Source organism: Sebastes umbrosus, chromosome 6 (genome assembly GCF_015220745.1).
Source record: "Sebastes umbrosus isolate fSebUmb1 chromosome 6, fSebUmb1.pri, whole genome shotgun sequence".
In the NCBI taxonomy this organism is placed as follows: domain Eukaryota; kingdom Metazoa; phylum Chordata; class Actinopteri; order Perciformes; family Sebastidae; genus Sebastes; species Sebastes umbrosus.
In genome coordinates, this window is record NC_051274.1 from 10077420 (window position 1) to 10096239 (window position 18820).

At 40.6% G+C, this 18820-nt stretch overlaps 1 protein-coding gene and 1 long non-coding RNA gene across 2 annotated transcripts; one reads left to right on the top strand and one right to left on the bottom strand.

Moving 5' to 3' along the window:
* Nucleotides 1-9042, bottom strand: nsfl1c (NSFL1 (p97) cofactor (p47)). The gene is made up of 9 exons (XM_037773322.1): nt 8869-9042; nt 6523-6623; nt 6258-6335; nt 4425-4590; nt 4141-4236; nt 3805-3914; nt 3315-3452; nt 1488-1658; nt 1-1082 (listed from the first exon to the last, which is right to left on the bottom strand). Exons 1-9 carry the CDS (start codon nt 8968-8970, stop codon nt 920-922), a joined length of 1125 nt encoding a protein of 374 aa, XP_037629250.1. The 5' UTR covers nt 8971-9042; the 3' UTR covers nt 1-919.
* Nucleotides 7828-18721, top strand: LOC119490110. The gene is made up of 3 exons (XR_005207330.1): nt 7828-8024; nt 9264-9265; nt 18709-18721. It is a non-coding gene; the product is annotated as an uncharacterized LOC119490110 (long non-coding RNA).
* The last annotated feature ends 99 nt before the right edge of the window (nt 18722-18820 follow it).

Sequence of the window (18820 nt, forward strand, 5' to 3'; positions counted from 1 at the left end):
TTCTTTATACATCAACCATAAAATGGATTTATTTCACCAGAGGTCCAAACATTTTTCTGCGTTCTGCCCCAGGATGCATAGAAGATGTCAGTGTGTCAAAGGAATTCAACTTCCACTTCTACAAACCAGTGTTTACAATCTAAATGTTCTTTTGCTCAACCATTGGTTTGACAATAAAGCCATGTGTAACGGTTTTTATGTTACACAATATCAAAATGCCACTGTCTATCTGGGACAATCCTACAGTCTGTAAAGGAAAAAAATGGGGGGGAGGGGGGAGAGGCAGTTTAAAAAAATAATTCCATCTTCATTAGAGCAAAGGGACAGGTGTGGTTCTGGAGGTGAATAACGGAGCGTAAGGCTACTGGTATCGGATCCCCTCAGAGTTTTGTTACACTATTACACTTCTCTCTCCAAAACCAATATGTGGAGAGAAATGGAAACTAGTACAAAACCACATTATCAATGTGTACTTCTACCTTAATAAGACTAGTATTCCTTATGTGGTTCTGGTTTGTGCTGTCGAGTCTGCCGCTGCATGGGTCTGGTGAGGCCCCAGCAGCTGATAGTAAACATAGCTGAAGGGGCCACATTAAGGTTAATAGAAGAGGAAAAGTTTGGGAGCAAGTTAAAGGAAGGGAGAGCCGGGTTAGTGAACATCTGTGCAGGGAGCTGGACTGCTGCTGGGTCTTTGGGTCATTACCACCCATCACAGACCACAGACCAGGGAGGGGCGGGGGGGGGGCAGAATGTTATGTTGTACTTTAGAAAAACAAAAATCAGAAATTAGAAGTCCATACATCATAAGTCTGTGTTTTCTCCTCCCTCAGAAGGGGCAGCAGGTTTCACAGGGCTGCCGTTACTCAGCCACACCACCGGGGGGGGGAGGGAAAGGGGGAGGGTGCTCTTACTCTCCCCCTCAATTTAGTCGCTGGACGATGACAGCGTTGAGGAGGTTGGCCTGCTCCAGCGTCTCGCTCTCGTCCGTCAGCTCCTTGTTGGGGAAGGTGGTCATGAGAACAAACTCCCTGGCGGCCATGGCGGGCCGGGCCCCCACCAAAAACTGGCGAATGTCAGACACCCTGAGGGATACAACAAACACATCGTAACGGGAATATGATATATATTGAACAATGTTATCGCACATCGCAGATTTTCCTCATATCGCGCAGGCCTTAATCTTCGCTTCACACCTCTCCCTCCGCGTCTACATGACATGATGCAATTTACATACAATATTTAGTTCGATGTCCCTGCATTTGCAATCAAAATAAACATTTGTTTAAACCTTTTCAGCACTTGGGACTCTCAAAAGGGACAGATCAGATCTATGAGGCATTTTGAGTTTTTCAGTGGACACACAGGTAGGTCTGCTGTCTTAACTAGGCCAGTAAACATTTCCACAGACCTACAGACACATAAGACAGCTGTAGCGGTCTAATATAGGTTTGTGTGTAACTTCAAGTTGAAAAGAGCAAATCAATCACCTGTGGGTGTGGTTGAATCGTTGGACCAGCCTGCCGCCGTCGGCCAGTCGGATCTGAATGTTAGTGACGGGCTGGGAGGAGTCAAGGGACACAGAGGCGGTGGCTTCGGCCTCGTTGGCAGACTGGTCATGTTGGGAGGTGGCCGGAGCTGTAGTCAACTCTGGGGTGGCACTAGGGGAGGAGGAGGATGGGAAAAGATGAGTCTGACTTGGTCCTTTGTCAAACTGTGGTCATAGTATACTGAGGCAGTCTGTCAGAATAGGCTAGTTTTACTCTATTATTTGCATCTAACACAACTTTTTCTGCATCAAGAGTCAAAAGAACAAGAGTAAAGCTGGCATTGATTCGTTTGCAACTTGCATCTTCATAGTCTGCACTTGATTTATGTGATGACTCCTCTACCAGCAGCAGAACCGTTTCCTGCTCCAGTCTGATTCTCTTTTTCTTTCCATTTCAACCATTTCTTATTAATTCATCCCCGTGTTTAATCCCTATTCATATATCCTATAAGCATATATTGTTGTCAATTTAATTGCTAATGGAGATATTAAAGATTTCAAACAAACAAAAACTTTAAAAAGACAATAAAAATTACCAGTGCTGTCCTGTGAAAAACATGCATCTGAGAAAGTTTGTGACCCGACAGCCATGTTGAGGAAATACCAAGCACCGCCCACCAGCCAGGTCACAAACTTTCTCATTTTACAGCTAAACAGTACACTAAAAAGATGTTTCTGAGAATATTTGAGGAGAGAAATAGGCATCACAGTAACAGTATATTGATTCATATTTAATCAGCGCTGCCTAGTTTGACCGCTTGGCCGGAGTACACGAGTGATTGACAGCTGCCTCCGTTGAATGAACAGCCAATAGGAACGCTCCTTCTCTCTCTGAAATGACCTCTGATTGGCCAAAGTCTCCCGTCACGGGCTAGATTTTCTAAAGTCTGAAAACAGATCCATGAGGAGGTGCAGAAGTCTAGTTATCTCTCAGAATACTTGAATTACTATATGCTGAAAGGTTATTATGGAATTTTTGCCCAATGATGCTAAATGTTTTTTTGCCTACTGCAGGTTTAATCCTTCAATTTAATAAAAAAAAAAGAGAAACACGTTTTTTTTTACTGGACACTGACAATATGTTTTTGCAGAATACCATATCACTGACCTGGAGAAGCAGAAGAAACTAGATGGATGATTAACCAATTAAAAACGATTAATTCAATTAAGCCCATTTTATTTCATGCTAAAAATTGACACTTAGCTACAGGTCTGATGGTGCCGACTGAAACTCTATAAAGAGGTACTGAACAGCCTCTTGCAGCACAATCCACTGTCCAAACAGTCTACAGGTGTATAACATGACCCGGCAGCAGACAACCACTACGGCAGGCAAGAGAACAGGTAAGACATCAAATTTGTCTTCATTTTATTTGAACAAATGTGATAATTGGAGGGTGATTGTGTAGAATTTACAGTACACGTGTCATTTTAAATGTATTGCTTTTTTATAAGGGTTATTTTAAGTGCTGTTAAAATCCCTTGATTTTACTTTGAAGAGTAGAGACAACTCTGTCCTTGAGATTTAAATGGGCTCCAACAGTGTCACGTAACTAATTAGAAACCAGTCATTTATCTGGAAAGAGCCCAGGCTCAAAGTCAATACGCAGACTAAAGATGATTCATTCCCATGTAGAACAAGTAAGACTGGTTTACCAGCCTTCATTCAGACCTCGCATTGAATTCAGCTGCTGCTTTTTAAATCAGTAATATGTTGCTGAGGAGAAACAATACAGAAACCGTGTTAAATTAAACAACAAAGTCTTACCTTCCCAACTTCTGTCCTTCGCCTCCAAAGGCCCTGAAGGCCATCTTGGGTTTGGAGAAGTCCTCGTCCCTGTGGTCCTCCATGTCTAGGTTGACCTGGCCCCCTCGAGACCGCTGCCTCAGCTCTAGGGGAATCTCCCTGCAGGGTGACAATCAATAATGGTGAAAATGGTGAAATTTCCACATTAAAGGCCATTGTGTGAGACTTGTGCATGGTAACCCTAGTATATCATTGCTATTCATATATATATAAAAATGTAAATCCTGCTAGTAATCCCTATTTTTACTAAACGTATCAGTGATCTGATTATGTCTTTTTCTGTATCTGTAACAGAATACAGTTATTTTTTGCATCTTAATTACATAACGCTGTTCCATGTTTTCCGTTACTCCCCAAGTCTGATATTTCCATATAAACATTAAGGACATGGCGTGTCCTCATGGACCTATATGAATCTATATGTTAGAATAAATTAACAGAATGTTCTCACCCCCTCCTGATCGCCTCAAGGAAGTTGGCATTTCCAGGATCGCTGTAGTTTCTGAGCTCACCGTTATCCAGACTGAAACCCGTCTTCCACAGCTTCAGCACCACGTGTACCTAACACACACACGCACAATGTTTCATAAAAACAATGCTCTTCTGTACAGAAATACACATTAGTTGAAGTTAAATGTCTTGACTCAGCATGATGACCTCAAAGAATTAGCAGTGAATTAGGTTGAATGATCAACCTGCTCTATTGGCAGAGGAACCACCTAGAAGGCTTGACTATTACCAGTGCTGCCAGAAACAAAGCAAAGGAGCCATCCGGGTCTGTACTCACATCCTGCTGGCTTTTGGCACCATGCCTCTCTCCAGACACATAGGCTGACTCCTCCTCGGGAGCTGCTCCTAGCCTGTAGCCTCCACCAATGAAAGCCTAAGAGGAGAGGTGCAAAACAAATGGGAGGGAGAAGAATTACAAACACAAACAGAAGCTGATGAACCTCCTGTTTGAGTAATAACAAATGAATGTATACAGACACCACAGGGGGAAAAAATGGTAGAGGGACAAAAAATGTGACACTACAGAAGGAGCCCGAAAAAGGACAATGAGTTTGAGCTTACCTTGGCTTTGCTGGACTCTCCTGGCCCTCTCCCAGGCCGGTCCAGAGGCACAGCCCCATGTTCCCTGGCCCCCTTGAACAAATCCTCCACCACTTCATTGGAGCTCTTCTTCTTGGGAGGCCCAACGATCTGCTGCCCGCTGCGCTCTGATCCCCCCGCAAAAAACCTGGCAAGGTGTCAAAAAGTTGATAAGGAATTCTTCCACAATGTAAGCAAAACAGCAGACATAAAAAGAACAGCCCACAAAATAACAACAAAAAGTTCACTGAATGTCACACTGTGGGAGGTGGGTCTAATAAAATTGTCTAGTGAACCGTAGCGACACGATGTAAATAAACAAGTGCGAGATGAGACATGTCATCAACTAGTGTCATCTCTCATGGTCATGTAAGATGTGGCAAATATTTCACCATGCCTCTCTCACAATAATCCTCTTTCATCAGAGACAGCTCACAATCGCTGCGTGTAAAGCAGCCTGTAGTCAAGTCAGTATCACCTCGCTGGTCCACCTTGATCAATATTGATGTGCTACATTCCAACCGTCAAATTTTAAATTGTTGTTCTTTTACTTTGTTATTGTAATCTATAGTGGTTATTTATATACAAACACACAATTCAAATGATTACGAAATAAATGATTTTATTTTTGATAAAAAACAATCTTGGAATTAGTAGTTCTAATTATATATTAGAAGCTGCTTAGATGTAGTGTTAGGAAGTTAAACAGGTCATATTTCCCTCTCTATTATCGGCCAATTAGACTGTTGACAAAAAGTCTTTGCTGGACCAACATGGGGATTCAAAGCACATTTTGTCATCAAGAACAATACCCTAATATTTGCAGCGCTCCACTAGATCAATATCAACACCTTGAGCTTGGTGGCGACTACCTGAAGTCAATAATCAATGCTTTGGTTTTAGACACATTTAAACGGAGGAAAGAGTCATCCACCACCGACCCATGATCCTGTACCTCCCCAGCAATCTAACCGCACCAGAAATTACATTTATTTAACCACAATAACAAAAAAATCATATTTGTCCCATTTTTTATGAGTGATGACATCATAAAATATGATGACAGACATTCAAAGCTTCATTTGAAAACCTCAATCAAAGATTTGGTTCAATACAGCCCTACTGCTTACAGCTAGTTACCTGGCAGGAGGACATCTCAAAAACACACAAAGAAATAGCGCCTTAATTCTACACGCATGTCAGGTGAAAACAAGTAAATAAAGCCATCATGTACCGCAAAACAGACCTGGGGGAAATGTAAATTATGTATATTATATTTATAAAAACTCAGTCCCTTAACAACCAGTACACCGCACTGCCCCGGCAGCAGAATCTGTTGATGCTGCAGAAAAGCAGCTCACAGTGAATGAGGTGAGACCAAAAATAGTTTGGTGCATTCTGGAATCACCCTGCTAGGAGGGACTCTCTACCATCCACACATTGTGAGGATGTACAGCTCAGACACACAGCAACGTTTACAGCCTGGAACAAAACTGTCACAGCCATTTAAGAGGATGAGAAAAAGACCTCCGAGGGCTACACACAATGACTTTATTCATTAATAACTTGTCTTTGAGTCCACTTTATAATCCCTCTGAGGTGTCTGTAATGTGTATCTAACTCTGATCAGTGAGTATCTCAAGACGGAGGGCAAAGCAGACAAATATCTCCTGTATGGTGCTCAATTAAATCATTTCAGAATAAAAGGCTGGGTGGCTCTTCAATACAACACTAAGCTTGCCTTATTCCTTCATCTGGTACTGTAAAAGTGAGTGATACATTCGCCAAACAGACAGAACTGGCAATTAAACTTACCTTTGGCCTTCCTCCTCATCACTCTCCTCCTCTGCCTCATGCATCAGATCTCTGAAGGAGGTCACTCTGGGCTGAGCGCTGATGATGATAAAGAAAAATATAAGGTTGTCGCACTGAATTATATGTTATAAAAATTAAACTGGTGAATGATGAAAGTTTACTGATGTGAACACAGCTGCATAGATTTACGGATAAGTTTATGTGCCAATACATTTCCATCAAATTGAAGTGTGGTAGTAATAAAAAGCAGTGGCAAGCTGTATACCTTGGCCCAGCAGATCGGGACACTGAGGAGCCCAACTCAGGTTGAGGAAGCGTCACTATGTCGTCATCAGCTCCATCCTCAAAGAAACTGGCGAGTGCAAGCTGGGAGGAGAGAAAAACATTAATGTCACAAAGTTCAAGTTCAACTTTATTGTCATTTTTCCACATACAAAGTACACGGTTAAAACGAAATGTTGTTGCTCGCGGACCAAGGTGCAAACACAGACATACAAAAACAGTCACAAACATAGAACATAACACAGTGAACAAAGTGCGATGGTGCAGCAGAATACAAAGTGGATGACAGGATGATTAACAGAGTAAAAGCAGTATAAAAGCAATCAGGTCTTTAAAAGTGCTATATATATAAAAACCCAATGACTCTCCAGTAGTTCTCCTTGTATAAATGCCTAATAAATAGATAAATAGAAGTGTCAGTGCAAATAGTAGTCCTGAAAATCATGAGAGACCATAACACATGTCACATGTTGATGACCTTTTCAGACAGCATCTCAGTCCACAGCTGTAGAACTCAACTCCATCTGAGGCTGCTGCGTCATTTACACCAGACTGTCCCAGCTCACAGATGTATTGTCTCTTTCTCTCTACAGTAACTCTCTATTTAGTAAAGTCACTCTTTATGTACTTGACTCCACTAATAGAGTAGATATGCGTTATTCATCCTAACCACAACCATTATGCTCTCTGATGCCTTCAGGCCGACGTTATAATGTGCTCTTAAGGAGAACAAATCGTTACTCCAAGTCCTTTATCCCTTCTGCTGTTAAGCTGCTGAACACAGACCATACCCATTTTAAATGACTGTTATTTAGAGGAACTTTAACATATGTTGTTCCTTATATATTGTTTCTTATTTTTGGGCTTTTATTGCTATAATCCTATGTATGTATATGGTTCTTATTGTAACATGTCCCTCCAACTGCCCCATGCCTTTAATATGTTTCTTTCGACTTAACTAATTATTGGTTGTCTGTTGTATGTACGGATGTATGTATGGATGTATGGACTGGGAATGCTACAAATGAATTGCCAGCCTTGGGGATAAATAAAGTTGTCTGAACTGAACTGAACCAGACTGTCCCAGCTCACAGATGTATTGTCTCTTTCTCTAGTAGAGTAACACTCTATTTAGTAGAATAACACTCTATTTAGTAAAGTCACTCTTTATGTACTTGACTCCACTAGTGAGTAGATGTGCATTATTCATCCTAACCACAAACACATGCTCTCTGATGCCTTCAGGCCGACGTTATAATGTACCCTTAAGGAGAACAAATCGTCTTATATATTGTTTCTTATTTTGTGTCTTGTATTGCTATAATCCTATGTATGTATATGGTTCCTATTGTAACTTGTCCCTCCAACTGCACCATGCCTTTAATATGTTTCCTTTGACTTAACTAATTATTGGTTGTCTGTTGTATGTATGGATGTGTGGACTGGGAATGCTACAAATGAATTGCCCCCTTGGGGATAAATAAAGTTGTCTGAACTGAACTGAACCAGACTGTCCCAGCTCACAGATGTATTGTCCCTTTCTCTAGTAGAGTATCACTCTATTTAGTAAAGTCACTCTTTATGTACTTGACTCCACTAGTGAGTAGATGTGCATTATTCATCCTAACCACAAACACATGCTCTCTGATGCCTTCAGGCCGACGTTATAATGTACCCTTAAGGAGAACAAATAATAATCTTATATATATATATATATATATATATATATATTGCCCCCTTGGGGATAAATAAAGTTGTCTGAACTGAACCAGACTGTCCCAGCTCACAGATGTATTGTCTCTTTCTCTCTACAGTAACTCTCTATTTAGTAAAGTCACTCTTTATGCACTTGACTCCACTAACAGAGTAGATGTGAGTTATTCATCCTAACCACATAACACATGCTTCAATGGGACACCTGATGTTGTAGCTTCATGAGCTAACTGATGATCTTTACCAGGTTAACTGACATGGTTACATGGATACATGGTTACATGGATACATGGTTACAGGCTAACGCTAGCTAGCTCACTGGACTCCCGGCTGACTAGTGTTAGCCACAACTTAAAGACAGCCTGCTCTACAGAGAGACATGAGGACTAGACCTGGTAGTGGACCAACATACTAACTGTCCAGCAGCCCCGTTGTGTGGTGACAGAGAGCCGGTCAGGTCCATTGTCAAAGGGTGACTTGCACAAATCACCGGCACCACAGAGAGGCTAGCGTTAGCCTGCGAGCTATCTATCCGCCTGACACATGTCCTCTCCCCGCTGTCCCCCTCAGACCTCCCGCCGGTGCTAGTCCTCCGGAACACGCAGATAACACCGACCTGTAGGTTCCAGCCGGCGGACTCCAGGAAGAAGCGGGCCCTCTCCTCGTCCACATCTGTAACAGCGACGAACTCCCTCACTGACTCCTCTTGGCTCGCCATTTTGGTTTGCTCCTTCAGCGACTCGTCCGCCTCCACCAGGGGAAACAAGCACCGGGGAGGAAGGTTCCTAGCTGGTTCAAAAACAAAGGGGGACTATTAGGGTTGCAAATAAACAGGCTAACTTCCGGTTTTAAATGTATTTGTTAAGATATATTATTATTACTATATTTTTAATCTTAATGGTCTACAGTCAGTTTCATTGTTGATAAATCACACTTTGTATTGGCTGTTGATGATAACACTGTTTTGACCAGTAGGTGGCACAGGTTACACACACTACAAGAACTCCTGAGCTGTCTGTGTGCATCATACACTCTCTGCTGTCTGGATGCATAGTATTACTACATAATACTCACTTTTCTGTATGTTGTGTATATATATATATATATATTGTGTTGTGTCAGGCATAGACATATATATATCTATATATAGATATATCATATATAGATATAGATATATCTATATATGATATATATATGTCTATGCCTGACACAACACAATATATATATGTATATATATGTATATATATATATATATATATATACATATATATGTATATATATATGTACGTACATATATATGATATATATGTATATATGTATATAGATATAGATATAGATATAGATATATAGATATATCTATATATCTATATCTATATCTATATAGATATATATCTATATATCTATATATCTATATACATATAGATATATAGATATCATTATCATTATTACTACTAAGGTGTAATTCATACTGTGCAATATTTTCAGGTGGAATTTCATTTCATTCTCACTGTGCAATATCATTTTCCACTTTGTGCAATTTTGTTAATAGTCTGTTTATTGTCAATACTGTATATACTGCTCCTATTTTTATACTTCTTTCTATTTAAATGGTTCATATTTTGTAAGACTTTGTTTAGCTCTTTTTTTTTTACTGTGTTAGCTGATGCATCTTGTTTTTTGAACTATCCCCTTTGCTGCTGTACACTGCAAATTTCCCCACTGCGGGACTAACAAAGGAATATCTTATCTTATCTTATCTTATCTTATCTTATCTTATATACATGCAGATGTCCCAAATCATAAATATAAATATGAAGTAATGGAACTTCCTGCAGTATATGATAAAAAATCTGATGATAGTGAAGATGAAAATGAAGACGAAGATGACCTGAGGTTGATTTACTATATTCAAGTTTATTTAAAAATAGTTTAATTTAAAATCAATACATGGGGTAGAAGTAACCGTGTTTATTTCTATTGAATTACAGTGCATTTATACATTAACCATCATTGTGGCATGTCTTATAACATAAACCTTTCAGGTGAAGGTGTCAATAAATAAATAATAAATAAGGTCTAATGATTCTAAATTAGAAAAGTTCTGATCAGTCAGGAATAGACGTGGTTTTAAATATTAATAACTATTACAGACTGTGTGGGCTAAAACACACTAGGAGCCTAAGTCTCCTTCAACATAATTCACTACGTGTTTACAACAATTACGATCAGTGTATATGATGGCACAGTAGCATTAGAATGTGCCAGAGGTCACTAAATTTGGGCTTTTATAAAAAATTTAAAAAAAGATTCTCCTATCTGGCTACTGTTTCCCACTAGCTGGCTAGTCCATATCCTTGTGGAAAGCCCTGATCGGGGGCTCAAAAAATGAAAGCCAGGTTACAGAGAGAACAAGAAAATGAAAGGATCAGAGAGGCAATGAACAAATTTCTGGAGAAGCACCAGGTATGACAGGCGAAGCTGAGCGTATGAAGATGAGGAGCTAGCTCTGAAAACCTGCTGTAGTGAAGCTGGAGTGAAGATAATGGTATCATATGAAACTGGGCGACGTGGATGAGGGGTGGATTCGGGGCCCAATTTGGAAAGTCTGTCCCCCTGCCCATAACTCCTAATGGCTGGCCTGTGTGGTGTATATATTTAACAAAAGGGCTGGTGAAGAGCCAAATAGCTTTTTATTACAACTAAGCTATATAACAAATGACAACACTGGTTGCTTAGGTTAATGTCCAGTTGATAATAATGGCCTATATTCTTTATAGTAAAGGATGCTGCTAATCCACTCGATCATAAACTTTATTATTTACAGTTGTATCATCTACTTTCACTATGTACCTAGTCTGCTTTCTCTAATGATTTCTAGGTTATTTTTCTTTGAATCTGAGGCTGCTTATAGGCATTATTATGCATTTTGTTTTTATATTTCATCTCATCAGTGTGAAACCACAGAGCTTCTATCAGATCTTAATCTGCATTTTATCACATCTCCTAAAGACTACCGTGAAACAGATGCTGATTGAAGCTCCAACAAAACTCTTCCAGTACACCATGTGCCTCTGATTTCAGTACGATAAGCAGATGGAGAGAATATTCCCATGGGAGATACCTTTGTGCCCCGGCTAAGGTGTCTGATGCGGGCTGGTCAGATGGCACAACGTAATAAGTACTAGACAGATTGGGAGTATCTTAATTGTTTCTGGGGGGGAAAGGGTTGATGGGGTGTTCATGCATTCGCTGTTGGTTGTTTGATCTTCAAGGCTAATTAATTTGTAGCAAAGTGAGAAAACCATGTTGTCATCTCACCTCATGAAGCACAACCCCCATCTCTCCTCAGATTCGCACAAAGAACACGATAAAAAACAAAAAAATACGGTGCATTACACTGAGGAGGTCATATATCGTTTCCCCTTTGGATGTTTTCAGCTTCAGGGTCTGTACGATGAGGCAACAGCACCCAGATACAGGGCAAGAGAGTGAAAGAGACAAAGAAGACAATGGCAATAAGAGAAATACGTTTAAACCTACAGACTGACACATTAAGAGCAAGAAGAGGTGTTTATCTGAGAGAAACATGTCAAATAAAGCACTAAAGGCCACAGTGAAAAAACGGAAATAGGTATTGTGCGGCAACTGTGTACCTGAAGCTCTCACACACTAATACTGTAAGACAGGAGAAAGGACAAAACACAACAGTCACAGTAATCAGCCCTAACCCAGGTGACGGCTTGACAGCATTGAATGTCACCTCAGGAGGAAACCCTGAAGGCATGTGTGTGTGTTGATGTATGTGTACACATGTGCTTTATCCTCCCATGAGGCTGGTGCTGTTGTAGTGTAATGTTACCACCAGTGTGTAGAAGCACACAGTGGACATTGACATGTTAGCAGAGGTTAATTCAAATGCGTCTGAGGCCCTGAGACATGCCAAAAAACATTACACTGTCATTAAAGACAAGAACTGATTCAATGAACCTGATGTAAAGATGAATGTGATCAAATATAGTCATCAGGTGAATTATTTTCACTGGTTGAGGCTGATGAGCAGGGGCTTTTAGCATAAACATAAAGCGTATGCACCCAGTGAGCAACTTTCATAGACATGAATGGAGCACCATCTTTGAACGGTATCCAGTTCTCCTTAATACATCCATGTTTAACACCGAACTTGTTGTTTTTACTATGAAATTTGTGTAGGATTTACACAAACGAGACACAACATGTTAATTGGTCACTATCACTAGATATAACATTGCGGTTTTGGTGCTTCTGTGTATGATTTATATGTGTTAGGACTTACAAACAGTACTTTTAACGCACACATGAAATGAGCGTCTTTCCCAAAATGTCAAAATATTCCTTTAAAAAATTTAAGGCCGTGTATACAAGTAGTAAAAGGTTGTTTATTCAAATGGAAAAAAATACATATTTTTGAAATATAAATTCTAAAAATCTAGTGGGTCAGTTTAGAATACCTATTGCAGTACAGTTATGTGATTATGGCAAACTAATTACTGGCTTACTAACTATTTGAAAAGCCAACTTGTTTTCAAACGTAAGAACAGGAGAGCACATCGTGTGTGAGTATTCAGGTTATTTAACCTTTGCAATTAGAGGAAAAACACTCTCCTGTTCTAAGATACCTCACGCATGCATGGTTATTTGACCTTGAGCAACCTGCAGGAGGTCAGTGACCATCACAGCACTGTGACAGTCAGGTGATGTGACGGCTCATAAAAGTGAAGCTGTCGGAGAAGGTTGATTAGGACAAGCATCCATAAACCCGAGAACATCCCACCACCTCCCTGTTCCCCACCCCTCTAAATCACATACACACAAGTTGTGCAATTATCTTGCTCTTCCTCCCTCAGGCACGTCGTAAAGTCCTGACAGTTAGCTAGTGAAGGCTGGGTCTCACCCCACCCCGATCACTGCTTGTCAGTTTCAGGAAAGCACCTAACCTTTTGACCGAAGGGCACTTTGGAATAATACTTTATGGAAAGCAAATGAGGGCGCATACTTGCTCTTCATTTGTGTAATTGCAATGAATGCAACACCTGTGCAATTGTGTTAATAGTTTGTTTATTGTCAATACTGTATATATTGTTCCACGTTTCAATATCCCCATTGTTTATATTGTTCCTATTTTTATATTTCCTTCTATTTAAATTGTTCATTATTTTATATGTCTGTCTACTTTTGTTTTGCTTTTTGCTCTGTGTTGTATCTTGATTTTTATTTTTACTGCTGCTTCTTGTTTCTGCACTATCCCCTTTCCTGCTGTACACTGCAAATTCCCCCACTGTGGGACTAATAAAGGAATATCGTATCTTATTTGGACGGTGTTGTTAGACTTGTTTTCTTCCTTCTTTTGTTCATCCTCCTCCTGCTGCAGGAGTGTCAAGCAGAACAATATATCTCCCTTGCCTCCAGCAGGCAGTAGCTAATAGTGACAATGCTGTTTGAGGGGTCAAGGCCTTGTGTTAACTTAACTGCCTTGCTAAAGGTCAACAGTGTCACAAACCATTGGTTCTTTAGAGACCCAAAACAAGACTGCACATGATGTATGGGCAGCAGCAGACATGAGTGATGCTGGATTAGGAACATGTTTGGTAATAACTCCTAATCCATTTGGTTATCACCTCATAATTACATGTGTATCATGACCTGCAGTCTTCAATTTGATTTTCCAACAACACAGCTTAGTGATTTTTTTTCTCCAAAATTAGATCATTATATTCATTCTTTCAGTTTACCCTTTGTAGCCGATGGGCTGTTATGATCTCTGTTATAATTTGTCACACAAGGAGCCAGAGGATTTTTAGACCCTGTGCTATGATACTCTTTCTGCTTGTATCAATGTCATCACCAACGGTGGTTTGGTCTGTTGAAACCACGAGTGCTTTCACAATATTACATCGGTATTTTCCCTTTGGGAGAATCTTTTAGACCACCAGACAAACACCCCCATAGAAGTCCAGGTGAAGTCAGCTCCAACAATGGCTGCCCTGAGGGTCACTGTCAACGTGGGGCTTTGTTCCCGCCCATCAAAGGTCTAACCATAATTACAAACTGTCAGAAGTATTTCTTAGGATCTGGCTGACATAATACCACTGGGATGTACCTTACATCATTCCGTAATGTGTTAAACATGCAGAAAGTAATTTAGTATTAGTGAGTAAGTGGCCCTAGAAGAAGCATTTATTGGTGGTTCACCCTTCATGAGATGCTATAGACCAGGGGTCTCCAACCTTGTTTCCTCTGAGAGCTAATTTGACAAAATGAAAGTGGCCGAGAGCTACACATAGCGCCACCAAGTTGTAGATCGCCAACAGCAGACATCATTTCTGTCTTACTTTCGTGGTCCTTTAATAACATTGCAGCCATCGCTTCAATTACAATCCTGCCATTGGTGAAGGTCTTTTTGTTTCATTAGGATGTGCGCCACTAAACGAAGCCTCTGCTGCAGCGTTGTCCTTCTTCGTCAGTTTGGTAAACAAAAACTGAATAACCCGACACTGCTGTAGGTAAATGATATCTACATCCTCAATCATCACTGTGAGAATTCCCCTGAGTCACGCAGGGCAGGGCGGATAAACAATATCACCTCTAGTTGTGTCTCTCTGTGTTTTGCTTGTTTAGCCCACGAGGCTGTACAGTGTGGGGGAAGAGAAACAGTCTGGTATCGACAGGAAGGAGGAAATAGGAAGCAGCTTATTATCTCTGTTGCCATTATACTGTTAAACTAGCCCATTAGTTTTGCTTGCATCTCAAGAGGTGCTTCTCTGCACGTGCACATACTTCAAAACTGTCTGCCTGTCTCTCTCTCTCTCTCTCCAAAAACCCCAAACCAGAGCCAGCTCCATTTCTATCTCCATGGCAGCAGACAATCATCTGATACAGTTGGCAGAACCGAGTCTGTGGGGACCAGACAGGAGCCACTGACCTACATGTGACAAGAGTATATCTACTGTAAATCACTTCGGGTTAAACGGCCTGCATATTGTAGCAGATCATAGAGTATATAGATCATCATATAGCAGCAGTGAGGTTGATCTTATGTTGGCTGCAGGCCCTACAAGGTTGTGAAGGGGGCGATTGAAAAGGATCCAATCCATTCTCTTATTACCCCAGCAGGCAGCCATAAATCTGGACATGGCCCTCTCCTCTCTCCACCGAGAGCCAGAGAGAGATTTACTACATCCAGCATGCTGCCCCCATTCCTCTCTATCTCCTCTTCCTTTATTTTCACACCTTTGTCTTTTCCTTTTCTCTTTTTTTCCTTACTACATTTCCTCTGTGCATTCTCTCCCTCCCATCCCAGTGTCACTGGGGGTCACTTCCTCGTTGTAACTAAGGGACACACAGCAGCCGACAAGTTTTAATGAAACCCACAATGATTTACAGCTGACAGAATGAAGGCAGTGAGTGATGAAGAGTAAAAAAAAAAAATCAATGCCGTTTATTAAATAGAAAATGTAATGTGTGAACTGGTTATTTTTAACTCTTGAATCAGGAATGTTTTAATCTATTTGGCTCATGTGCATTAAAGAATGTCATCAGGTTTACAATAACATCTTCTGGTACAAAGTGAAACCCAACACACAATAGTTCATACATGAAAGGGATTTACAATATATACTTTACTTCGGACTATACCAATGGAAATAAAAACACAACCTGACCTGAAAACGTTTAATGAAAAGGTGAAACACTGGCTGAAACTAAACCAAACCTGTGATCACTGATTATTGATTGGGAACATACATATGTAAATTGATTGTAATGTACGATGTTGTATTATGTATTTTAATTTTTTTCTTAAAAGCCTAACCAGGGACAAAGTCTGCAAATTAGCCACGGCTAAGTCCTATATATGTTGCATTGGTTGCACTTTAATTAAGTGTAACAATGCCTACATATATTGTCCCTGTCAAATAAATTAATAAATAAAAAAATATATATTTATTCTACTACTATAACATGTTAATTAGTGAGCTTTAGAGGTGCTGGTAGGCAGACTTTGTTACTTTTGGACAAAGCCAGGCTCGCTGTTTCCCCCTGTTTCCAGTCTTTGTATAAGCTAAACACCCGCTGGCCATTGCTTCATATCTCATACGGACAGATATGAGCGTGTTATCAATCCTAAGAATAAGTGTATTTCCCCAAAATGTCAAAGTATTAATTTAATTGTAACGTGACAAAGAAAGCTGGACAGACAAAAAATGTAATGTTGGACTGAGAGTGTATGATTTTCAGTGTGGAAAACCAAAAGGAGGAAACTGAGAATACTAGCTTAGTAGACACTGAGACATGCACCAAACTGATTGGACCCAATTGCACCAAATTGAACCATATAGCCCACTGCCTTTGGACATGAATATTTGAATACACCATGTTATGATGCTTTTGTGTTTTGGTGCATGCAGTCAATGTGGCGAGGGCCACATGTGTCCATTTAAATAGCACCCAATAACACTCGATGCATCCACGCTTGAACTTCAACGGAGAGTCAATGAGCCTGTGTAATCATCAGTGCAGTAAAGCCCCCCGGCGCTGCGTGCTGCCGTTAATGGCTACTAAACCTGAATCAAGCTCAGACAAACACAGCCTATAAACGGACATTAAACGCGCCCGTCTCTTTGTGTGTGTTTTATTACCCCACCGGAGCATCCAGACAACCTCCGAGGCCCTTTTCAAACCCTTTAAATGTCCAACACTGAACACACACAGCACACCAGTACACACTTTGTTTGGGGTAATACCACATGACATTCCACTAGATGCCTCCCAGACAATCCCCCCCCCCCCCCCCCTCACCCTTCTGCAGCTTTCCAGCGTTTTTATTGGTGGTGATGGAGAGAGAGCCAGGGTCACCGTGGTAACCACACGCTCGGGTGGATGCAGGATCTCATCTGGCTGTGTATAGGCGTCTGTGCCATGCCTGCGAGGAAACTGTCCCAGATCTCAGTTGACATTTGGCAGCCTTTAGTGTCTGAGTGTCTGAGTTAGTGTACATGTGGTGGGGGAGGGGTCGTGACTCTCCTCTATGGTGAATATGAATACATTTCCTTTTTTAATGACTTGAGCCAATGTGAATATTTGGATGCATCCTGGGAAATGCCTTTCATGCTCTTTTTAATGTATTTTGGCTTTGCTGTTTTTAGTTCTTCACCATATCTAAAGCTCTATGTGCAGACATACAGCTGTGGGGTAAAATATTGATCTCATCCAAACTAGGACTTTTAACACACAACGCAGATGCTCTCAGTGTCTTCCTTTCATCAGAATTAAAGATTCTCTTTTCTGTTTTCCGTCTCTTCCTCTTCACAGCTTTTTTTGGGGGGGAGTCTTTGAATTTCTGGTTCAGTCATCACGCTTTAGAACGGCTTAGTTTCTCTCCGTCTACGCATGTGCTTATGTAAGCCACTGACATTGCATTGTTGCAGAAAGAGGAAGATGGAGAGCGAGGGAGAGGGAGAGAAAGACAGGGAGGAAGAGAGATGGAGAGACAAAAGCAATGAGTTGGAAAGACTGAGAGCGATTAACAGGATTATACAGATGCATGACTGTTACTAAAGCCTTACAAATCACTGTCCTCCCTGATAAATAAGTCTAATAACTTAGTCAATTAATACCTAAGCAGCTGCAGGATAATCATCAGTAACTGTCTTTTACGCCGGTTAAAAGCTTTGGTCATTTTCTGAAATGATGAACGTTTTAGAAAACTCTTCCATCCACATCACTTTGTAGATGATAAAGAGTTAACACAGCTGCACAAAGATGTCATTTAATGACACTGACATAGTCCTCATGTGGAAAAGCGCCTATTACACATGAAGATCTGTTTACTCGTCATGGTAGTACAGCAGAGAGAGCAGACAGTAGACATGACATACAGTAGACACTCTGAGAGCACTAGTGGTGATTTTATTTGACTCACAGCTGTAAGCGTTACATTTAAACCACAGTGATTTTAATGGAATATCTCGGGAGAAAGACACTGTAGAACAGGGGTCTCCAACAAGTAGCTCACTACTTGTCACTGAGTGGCTCACTAAAGGTTACAAGAATATGGACATAAATTTGATAACACAAGGTCACATTGTAAACCAGTTTAAATGTGTATCTAATCAAATTCACAGACGTTGCGCCCTTCTGACACAATATGATTATTTGCCAATCGGCCGACAATTAAACAAGTTGCACTGCTTTCAAATTTTATGACATCAGTGACGCAGTAACATCAGGCGATGTTAGCAGACCAGCAAGCGTACACCAGATTTGACAATGACCGCAGAAAATAGCCAGGCCAATAAAAAGCAAAAAAATATACTATTTTAATGAGGAATGGGTGATGACAAATGCCTGCGTCTCATTTGCGGTTCAAGCGTGTCAGTCGGCAAAAGATGTAATGTAGAGCGCCACTTCACCAAGTCCACAGCAACTTTTCATGTGATATTTCGTCTGGTAGCAGTTTACGAACAGAGAAGGTAAAGGAGCTGAAAACAAGGCTTAAAAGACGACAATGTCTGTTTACCAAACTGACAAAGAAG